The 10219-nt window shown below is 40.7% G+C and overlaps 1 protein-coding gene across 1 annotated transcript; it reads left to right on the top strand.

The window, feature by feature from the left end:
* The first annotated feature begins 458 nt into the window (after positions 1-458).
* Positions 459-2203, top strand: CCL20 (C-C motif chemokine ligand 20). Its single transcript, XM_021553673.3, has 4 exons — positions 459-691; positions 912-1026; positions 1751-1828; positions 1998-2203. The coding sequence occupies exons 1-4, from the start codon at positions 613-615 to the stop codon at positions 2023-2025; spliced, it is 300 nt and encodes a 99-aa protein (XP_021409348.1). The 5' UTR covers positions 459-612; the 3' UTR covers positions 2026-2203.
* Positions 2204-10219: the final 8016 nt, after the last annotated feature.

Consider the following 10219-nt stretch of genomic DNA (forward strand, 5'->3'; position numbering starts at 1 on the left):
TTGCTCATGAGTCCTTGCCAATACTACAGTCCAGAGCTCAGAAAGTAGTAATCTGGAAACTCCACTGTGTTGGCCGATCAGGAAATATTAATGTACTACTTCGGTGTTGGTGCAGCTTGTGACCCAGCTCCTGTGGGTTTGCCACACTGAAATGAATCTGCTCCCACTCCCTCTGCTCCCAGGCTGGGTTTATTAAACTAGAGCAGAGAAGACACACGGTTTCTGTAGATAACATTTAAAGTTACCTAGATTTGACTTTCCACATTACACAACCCACACTCCTACCCCTGAAACGACACAGGCTGCACCCACAGAACCATTCATTACCATATAGACTTATTTCCTTTTCTTTTGGAAGGAACCTTTTAAGCAACTTAAAAAAGAATTACAATATTCCCCAGCACACTTATCTCCATTTGTACCCGGAAGGAGTGCAGGGGCCAAATCGGGCACGATGGAATTCGCTGTGGGGAACTCCGCTGATGACAGTGGAACCCGCCCGTGGGTGAATTCCCGAGGCTCCTGCCACGCTTTATAAGCAGGTGCAGGTGTGGCAGGGCTGGCAGGAGCAGCAGGCAGGCACTCGCTGGAGCAGCTGTGTGTGCAGAGGGAATGAGTGGCTGCAGCAAGAGCATGGTCCTGCTTTCCCTGCTGGGGCTCCTGGCGCTGCTCCTGTGGGGCACCTCGGAAGGTGAGTGACCTCGGGCGTGCTGCCCGGGCAGGGCTCCTGGCACTGCTCGCAGCAGGGTGAGGCTGAGCTGGAAGGGAATGCCTCCAGCAAAATGTGCTGTCTCCTGCCTCATCCCCCTTGTCTGTCATGAGGGAGCTGGATGGCTGGGGTAGAACAGTGAGTGCCCTGGACAGGATGGCCAAATGGGGTTTATTTATTTTGTTGCTGTCCTTCGCTCCAGCACATAGCAACCAGGACTGCTGCCTGTCCTACACCAAAGCGCGGCTGCCGCGGAAGGCTCTGAAGGGTTACACTGAGCAGCTCCCCAGTGAGGTCTGCGACATCCCTGCCATCATGTAAGTTACTTTTCTGAATCTCTGCTCTTTTTTCTGACGTGTATTAACCTTGGGATGTCTGTTTTGGTTAAACCAAGGATTTGAATGCTATCAGAATGATTTTCCCTGCCTTTTCTAAAAGTTAAATTGACTGAATAAATTGTATATCACACATGTAAAAAAACCACACAACCTCTAGTTGACAAAGACTGCTAACCCAAGGGACAGTCATACAATACAAATAATAAATCTGACTCTTTAGCAATCAGCTGTGCAAACAAAGACAGGTTTTGTCTCCAGCTAAGGGCCACTCTGGCCAACACGGAGTGCTCCCTTGCCAAAACCTGTGAACAGACACATAAGTGACAAGACTTGTCTAATTCACAGGGATCGGATGTTTTTCTTACAGGGTTTTGGCCTAGATGCTGATCTGTCACCTTAGCATGACAACAGCTATTCTCCTTAACTTTACAACTTGTTTCTGGCATCCAGCAAGGGTCTTTGCCTAAACAGATCAAATAAACTGAAAAAACATTTTATGGTGCAAAAAATGATCCCTGAGACTGAAGTAGCTATTACATTTAACTTCCTTTTTCTTCATATGATATTGGAGGGATTTGGATCATTCCATGTCTAACAGGTGTTTAGAAAAGCTGTTTCTATTGGTCATTATATAGAGCAAATGTACTCCAACAGCAGTTATTGGCAGGGATTTCTGATTTCTTTATCATTATTTCTTTTCTAGCTTCCACACTGCCAGTGGGCGGAATGCCTGTGTAAATCCTAATGAAAGCTGGGTGAAGAAACATCTCCTTTTCCTTAGGTAGGAATCCCTCTCTTTCCATCTCCTGTCAGACTTAGCTACTCCTTTCTTGAGTCTTCTCAGAGTCAGTCATGTCACCTGTCCTTTCTTCCACCTGAGCTATTCTCTCAGGGAAGAAGAGAAAACTGCAATTGAGGTCATTATTTATGTTCTCCCTTCCTTTTAACAGCCAGAAGCTCAGGAAGATGTCAGTCTGATGCAGTTTCCAGCAAGGAGTTAAACTCAAACATGGCTGAAGAAGCACTGGGTTGAGGCTCCTGGCTGAGATGGTTTGAACACTGCTGTGTGTTCACTCACCTCCAACTCTGGCTTCTTCGGAACTGATGAACTTCTTGAGTTGATTCATATTGCATCACTGTTTTGCTTGAGTTAAGCATGTTGTTAAAATTTCTATTTTTACTAATATGTGTATGTTACTGATAGGACATGAGTGCTGTTTAGTAAGGTCTACCTTGAACTGTTGTACAGAGTGTGAATTTTATTAAGTTTATTGTATATTGTTTTTGTTTTCTTCAGCATATGTAAAGCAGGTTATTTATTCTGTTTATTTTGTTATTGTCTTGTGCCAAAATGTTTCCTTTAAGCTGTAGTTAGCATTATAATACCTCTTGAAGTATTATTAAATTAACTATTGTTAAACAAAGTCTGTTTGTAGAAAAAAAATGGTAACTGGAGATTTAAAAAAATTAAATGTTAAAATCAATACTCTCTATGATATGTTTATTTCTTTTTAATTGAAAACATGACTTGCCCTTGAAATTAATTCCTTTGTTAAGAGCCTCCAGCTGAAACAATTGCACAGGTGTGTTGACACCTGTTACAGCCACTTTCCACCTTACTCACTTTGCTTGCCCTAGGGGTAGCTATGACCTCCATAGGATGCAATTCCTTCCTCGCCTCCAGCCAGCTGCCATATATCAAGTTTTGTTTACCATGAAGACATAGTTTCATCTTAATCAGATTTGAGATAACTCCTTTTGCCAGTTTCTCTATTTAATCAGTAGAGGCCTTACACATTGTTACTGGGCAAGCTTCTAGCTTAGCCACTGAGGAGGGTTCATTGTTGTAACACAGTCTGCTCTCAACCTAAAGGGCTTTCTCTAGAGGAGAAACTTGCAGTGCTTTCCTCTGCTTTCTGTGTCTGCCTATGGTATCCTATGGCTTCCAGCATAATGAGGTTTTCATGATGCAGGAGCTCTTGATGGAGGTCAGGGATGCCTGATAGAATAATGAGACCTCAAGGAAGAGATAGGTGCAGGTGGGCAGGGGAGGACTGCTCAGCTTTTTACCCTCTATTACATGGCCCATGTGGACTTCAGGGATGTGACCATGTAGGGTGTGCAAGTGATGTCCTCCCACTTTCAGCACCGGAGTCTTATGGATAAATTTACATATTGCTTTTAGTACCTTTTAGTCATAGAAATACAAGCACCAATTTAAATTTAATTTTTAAACTTAAATGCAAAGTATTTTGGGTGCCCTTGAGAGAGGAGATGAGAGATACTGGGTTTTTAAAATGGTGTTCATTGAGTGTAAGGCTGTTATTTTCTGGTTTCAATGCCTGCTAGAACTTAAAAAATCTGCTTGTGGCTCTACAAATCTGGGACTTGTCAATTCCCTGTGGGTGAAGCTCTCAAGGGGCAAAGTACCTAAAGGAGCAATATTAATTAGCTTTAATTTCCTTCAGGTGGATTCCTGATATTGAGAACATAAGGTATTCCCCAGTATTATCCAGTTTGTTCCTTGGGCATTCCCCTAACTTCTGGGCAGAAGCATGGAGCTCTGTCTCATACCTGCTAGTACTGGTATGAGCTGTTTGGGCTCAGAGAGTTCATAGGCTAAATCAGGTACCAAAAAGTGGTACAGACATGATGAATGGGTTTGTGTTAAAAGCTGGAAGGTGAGGTTCCCTAAGCCCACCCTGGGAACTGGTGTTAGGAACCAGAGCTGTAAAGAACTTGGTGCAGAAAAGCCTGGAGTCCATGGGTTGAATTTAAAGCAGGGGAGCAAAATAAGGAAGTGGAGACCAGTGTGTGGAATTCTGTGGGTGGCTCTTTATTCCCAGTTCAGGCCTCTTTAAAGTTTTGTGTTGCTCTGTAACTCATGCTTCCTCTGCCCCTCCATGGTACCACTGCTACAAAACCCCACGTGCTCCATCCACAGAGCTATGACTTGAGGGATTTATTTTTAGTTCCTCTTATTCTGGGTGAATTTTTTTTTATAACCAATCTCTTTGGAAGAGGAAAGATATTGAAAAGCTTGGTTTCCATGCTCAGTGTCAGAAATTGCTAAGGTTGTTATGTTACCGGTAGAAAAGTCTGTGTAGAAGCAGCATGTCCCTCCATGCCTTCCTGAGGATACAAACAGGTATTATAACTGAGTGCTGGGACTCCAAAATTATTAGATCAGAGGAACATTTTTGTATATAACCTTGAGTGGTCAGTTAGAAGTTATGATAGCTCTGTAAATCCTGACCCTTTCTAGGAAAACCTGAATCCTGATTACTTTGGTGGGACTGTTCTGCATGTGAGCAGGTGAGTTTCTGTCTCCTGTCTATCTTTGCCTCCAGCTCCTAATTCAGCCTGTGCAATTTTGTTGAATAATTTGAGATTCAGAATTAAATAATAGTCATTTGGAGACTTTTTCTCTTCCATTTAAATAGTATTTAAAACCCCAAAATTTTTGCAAAATGCTTTTTAATATAGTTTGGATATTTGGCAAGTGGATGTGAAAGCTTTCCCTTCAAACACTGAGCGCTTTATACTTCAGTTTCAAACTCTGTATTGAAACCTGTCCTCAGTGATTTTTGTGCTAGCTGCAGTATTGCTATTGAATCCTATTTGTGTCTATTCTTTCTGTGTGTGTTTTTTTTTATTTAATGATTTTTTTCTTCTTTTTAAAAGTTTTTTTTTTTTTTTTACCATAAAGCAATCTCACATCTTTCTGAGTCAGCAATTGTAGCTGTTTGTTGTGTTAGGATCTTTGACAGAAAATTTTCTGTCCATGTATGGAATCATAACTAGATTTACTCATTTCTAATTTTTTTTTAATCACACACTAGCAAAAAGCAACAAAATAACTTAGCATTACATGGTCAGGGATTTTTGTTGGGAGTAGCAAATCTGATGATTTAATTTTGCTGTTAAAATATAAAACCTGCCACATTTCATCTGCTGAAGAAGTACTAACAAGTTATTTATTGCATTTTTCTTCAGTTGATGGCACCTTCGATAAGTTGAAGACTGTTTTATTCCTTCCTTGTCTCCTGATTTTTCCACCAAACGGGGAAAAACACAAAGGGGGTTGTAAAGTCCCTGCAAATCCAAGAGACTAATGGATGAATGGCCTTGTCCTGCAGTGCTCAGCTTTCAAGCATATCTGAAACCTAAGCTCTCCTGGGTGTGCTTAGTGACAGTGACACTTTCAGCCCCTCCATGGGGACGTGGACAATCGGTCAGTTATTTTCAATCACCAACGAGCCCACGTGCTGCCTGGCTTCACTCCTGATGAACAGGAGTGCACCAGCACAACACAAGTTTGTTGAGAATTGAATTGAGGAAGTACAGAACCGCAAAGGGCTTTAAGCTTATGATACTGTCATTTGATTCTAATGGCATCCACCCAGCTGGATAAACATCAAAACAATAAAAATGGATCAGTTGTAACAGACCTTCTGTACACTGAGGTCAGCTGTGTTACACCCTGGCAGTCTTGCTCCAAATATCAGGCTACAGGCAACATCCTTTGCCAAAAAATGAATCATAAAAGAAGCTTTTAGTCCTCAGAACAAACCCACTGTGTTGTGCATGCTAAGTATACTAAGCAATTAGAGCTGTATGACTGTACATAAGTGAAAACTATGATTTATGTTCCCATGATCTTGTGGTTGCTCCATTCTGGGAGGTGTCAGCCTTAACTGAGCAGTGTTGCAGCCGTAAGTCTGTAAAGGCTTTTGAATTGCTGTGTTTATTCTTTTGGTGCTGTCAGATGCAGCTTCCAGCCAAAGCCCTCCTAGAGCTGCTGGTGTTAGAGCATTTAAATGTGATATACAATAGCTGCAGTCCTGTGGTTGCTCTTGTACATTAGCCATAGAGTATTGCTCACAGACCTACCACTGTAAGTAAACCAGGCAGTCATTTAATAGTGTTTTAGCTTTCTTGAATTTTTAACATTATTCAAAGATTATAGAATACAAAATACATATTAAATGTAAAAGCAGCAGATGAAATTTAGAATACTGCATGGTAAAAAGCAGATATGCCACAGGAAAAGTAGAGTCAAAATGTCTATCAGAGATGATGCAAATCTCACACATCTGAGATACCTGCAAATCTCAAAGACTTGCTCAGTTTTGCATTCCCCAAATTGGTACAAGAGTAGGTAGAAATGTTTCGTGACTATGAAAGTGGGTGCTACTGTATTACTGTTAATTACAATTAATGGTTGATATACATGCACCTTATTTTGCACATCCATATGAAGAAGATCAAAATGATGCTAAAAAAAGAAGACAATGTAGTATGACTACCACACTTATTGAAGGATTATAGGATTATAGAATCATAGAATGGTTTGGGTTGGAAGGGACCTTAAAGATCATACAGTTTCAACCCCCCTGACATGGGCAGGGACACCTTCCACTAGACCAGGTTGCTTAAGGACCCATCCAACCCCAAACAACCCGGTCTTGAAACAGATATGGAAAAAAGAACTGTTTAAGTGAAATGCTTAATACATTTCATAATTATAGATAATAAGTATGAAATCACAAGTTAGTTATTTTGGCTTTAAGAAAAAAAATTATTACAAACAATGGTGAGATAAACACACTTCTACTTCAGCAAAGTCGTTTTTTCTAAAACAAAGTGGCTTTCTGTACTTATATTTTCCAGTTCTATTGTAGACTTACTAGAAATCATGTTTTTTTTGTCAGGAGTTTTTGCTGCCTCCTGACTCATGGTTTGACCCAGTTGTGCATTATGTATATGTAGAAGAGCACCTCTCTTTTCCACTGGGTGCATCTGGAAGACTTAGTGACCGCAGAGCACTTACGTTATTACCAACACCGTCAGCTTCGCCGTCTTGATGGGACAATGCAGAGCTCAGCCTAAAGGTCTTCATGGGCCATGGAAAGAAAGATTAAAAACATCTCTGAGTACTTCTCAGAAGCAGTAAGATAAATATATCTCATTGGGGGTTTTGTACTGAGGATTCTTTTGTTGTCAGGTCAACTCATAAACTTGGCCAAGTTAAGAGGAAAGTAATGAAAAGTGGACAGGAAGGAAAATTCTATTTCAGCCAAGTGAAAATGTGATTGAAGCAAGTAAGGATGTATGGAATTCCTTGAGTTCATGGTATATGCAAGCAGTTTGTCAGAGATGGAAAATGGAAGACTAAGGAAGAGAACTACTGTTCCTTTCTGCTACTTGTTATTATTTCACTGCAACAATAGTTGCTTGAACATCACAAGCAACTATTCATGTGAAAAGAAATTTGTGGGTGACACACTTTCTTGGCAAATTGCAACTTGTAATTTTTTTTTTTTAATTTTAGATTTTTAAATTAATGAAAACAGCCATGCAAAGAGGATAAACAATCCTTGGGAAAGAGAAGACTGTTCTAAAATGCACTGTCACTTCTTTCTCCTGGAACAGCTCTTACCTAGCAAAGGGAAAACTCCCAGAAGATAAAGTCCTTTATGTAAGTAATTGTTTTAACATTTTTCATGGCTGTGGTGTCTTGAGTAGCATTGGAAATAACAGAGCAGAAGTGAGAAGGAGCTTTAGCAATGCAGTGAGTTTGTTTGGGTAAGAGGAAGCAGAATATGATAGAATAAAACAACCTTGGGGAAAAAAAGTCATGTAAATCTGTTTAATTCACCAAGCAGAAACAAGGAACTATCAGGAAATTGTTCTTCTCCATTCTACAGACCTGAAAATTATGAGAAAGGACAGCACACAAAAACTCCCCTTAATAAAAATTCATTTCACCCACTACTTGCATAACAGAAATAGGAAGTGGCTTTCTACATCTTTCCCTCAACTCAGACTACTTTTGGGCTGGCCTTTCTGATAGAGTTCAGCATACCACAGGCTGACCTACTTCAGAACAAGTGGGTCATGATGCAACTTTAAAACAGAAAGCCTAAACCCCACTGTTCTCTGCAAGCAAATGTGTTCTGACTCAGAAATATTTCCTTCATCTTATCCTTAGGATGGTACATTGGCTCAAGAGAGGATTTTTCAGAGCCTATGTTGGCAGGAAGAACCCAAGATTCTCCAAAGGAAGTTCTTCATTGCAACTGCACTGATTTTGCTTCACAATGTCTGTCAGAGTTCCCTTCAGCACTGTAGATAAATCTACACTGAAGCCTTTCAAAGCCTCTTGAATACAAACCAATGAGTGTTACATTATCTCAACTTTCTGCCTCCCATGGAAACTGCTAACATAAGCAAAAATGGACAGGGAGCAACTGCTATATAAATTATCTTTCCAGGCTGATATCATCAATACTTTTGATCTCTGTATATGAAAGATTATCTCATCCTGGATGTCTCAGCATTTAATTTTTATTTCCAGTGTAGATTTTTTTTAACTTCCTACATGGTGCATTCTTTGAAGTTGGCCTTTCATTACTCAAAGGCTGTGTGCACTCTTCAGACACTGAAAAAACAGCAGGGCAACAATTTTGCCCCAGCAGTCTGAAAATATTCCTTCTACAAGTATGCACTAATTCTTCTTTCAATGAACTTGAAGAAAACATGAAGAAAAGTTGCATTTCTTCTTAACAGTCGAGGTTTAATGGCATGGACAGGAGCTCAGTCTGCTGTATCATCAGAATCCCTCTTAGCTAGTCTCCAAGTAACAATGGGATAGCAAATCCTTCCATTCACTCCCACCCCACAGTTTTCCCATTTTTGCCTAAAGCCTCCTCAGATAATCCTGCCAGTGCTACCGCTCTGGTTCTGCTTTGTCAGAAGGACACTCTGTCGCCATTGTACATGCATTTTGCAGGCAGGTAAAGCTGGGTAAAGCTTTGGGAATAGCTGTGGGAAAAGCTTTGTCTCGGCACAGTGAGCTCCTTGTCCCCACTCAGGTGGTCAGCAGTTTTTTCTAGTGACAGTACAGTGAAGCAAACAAGGCCATCACATCAGTGCCTCTGCAGGTCAGCCTGGAGAGCCAGCACAGGGCTCAGAGGGACTGACTTCTGCTGTGACTCCTCTGCTCCCTTATCTTATGCTTACAGAAGCAAGGAAAGAGGAGACAGCTGAGGCCTGGTTTAACATCTTGTGTCATTAGTGCATCCTCAGAACAGGTAAGGACAAATTGTGAGGTGTCTGTGTTCAGATGAAGATTTGGAGCAAGAAAGTAAGGGGAAAACGTACTGATCAACAGGTACTGACGTCATGGAGCTTTGCAGTCCTTCCACCTCCCTCCCATTTTGAGTGTTTTGTTTAAATATGACTAAAACAATTTGACGTAGTAATTCCAGTTGGTGTCAAGTAATACTGAAGGTACCAGAAAGGCTGCATGAATCTGTGTTTATGATGAACCAATTATCTTTTAAGGCAAAAAGCAGTGTCCTTGCCATGATTGTTTGTTCATGTCATTTAAGTTAACAGAAAAGGATTTATGTTCTGAATTTATAATTTGGGTGAATAAATATTATGCTAAACAAATACAAAAAGTTGGTAAGAAACTGGGGACCACTAAGATTTGGGGTTGTTCAAAAAGTTATTTTTGAACAGGGTTGGTCCAAGTAAGTAAATTCCTTTGGAAAGATGTTTGGATTGTTTTCAATAAAAGTATTTCTTATCTGCCTCAAGACTTTCCACATACAAACAAGACAAAAGACTTAAAACAAACAAATGGGAATGAAAAACTCAGAGACCACTTTGTCCCCCAGCCATGTCCTGAAGTAAGTCTGGAATTGGCCATTGTATTTTATTTCCTGGCTTTCAAAAAACCAAATTACTATCTTCAAAGAGAAGCTGTAGGGAGCCATATGAGCGTCTTTGGAAAAGTCACGTACTGTTAAACACTGAGTGGGACTGTCTTTTATTGATTCATTGTCAACAACGTGGGCTATGAGATCGGCCAAAAGAGAATGTGTTTACTGCTTCCCCCTAATGATCTCTGTAGCCATTTCAGTATGAAGCTTGACTCAAATTTTTCATGCCATTAATGCATTATCTCCTCATGATTGCATGCTGGTTATCTCTTTTCAATGACATATTTTCTTCTCTTTTTGATGAAATGCATATCCAAACAAAGGCATGAAACTGATGCAGGGTCTGGAGCACAAGCCTGTGAGGAGCAGCTGAGGGAGCTGGGGGTGTTTAGCTGGGGAGAAGGACACTGGGGGGACACTATCACTTCCCCAGCTCCCTG

The sequence above is a fragment of the Lonchura striata genome, chromosome 10, assembly GCF_046129695.1.
Source record: "Lonchura striata isolate bLonStr1 chromosome 10, bLonStr1.mat, whole genome shotgun sequence".
Classification (NCBI taxonomy): Eukaryota; Metazoa; Chordata; class Aves; order Passeriformes; family Estrildidae; genus Lonchura; species Lonchura striata.

Coding starts and splice junctions, on each gene's coding strand:
- CCL20 (XM_021553673.3), top strand. CDS start 613: ATGAGTGGCTGCAGCAAGAGCATGGTCCTGCTTTCCCTGCTGGGGCTC. Junction 692..911: donor CCTGTGGGGCACCTCGGAAG/GTGAGTGACCTC, acceptor CCTTCGCTCCAG/CACATAGCAACCAGGACTGC. Junction 1,027..1,750: donor TGCGACATCCCTGCCATCAT/GTAAGTTACTTT, acceptor TTTCTTTTCTAG/CTTCCACACTGCCAGTGGGC.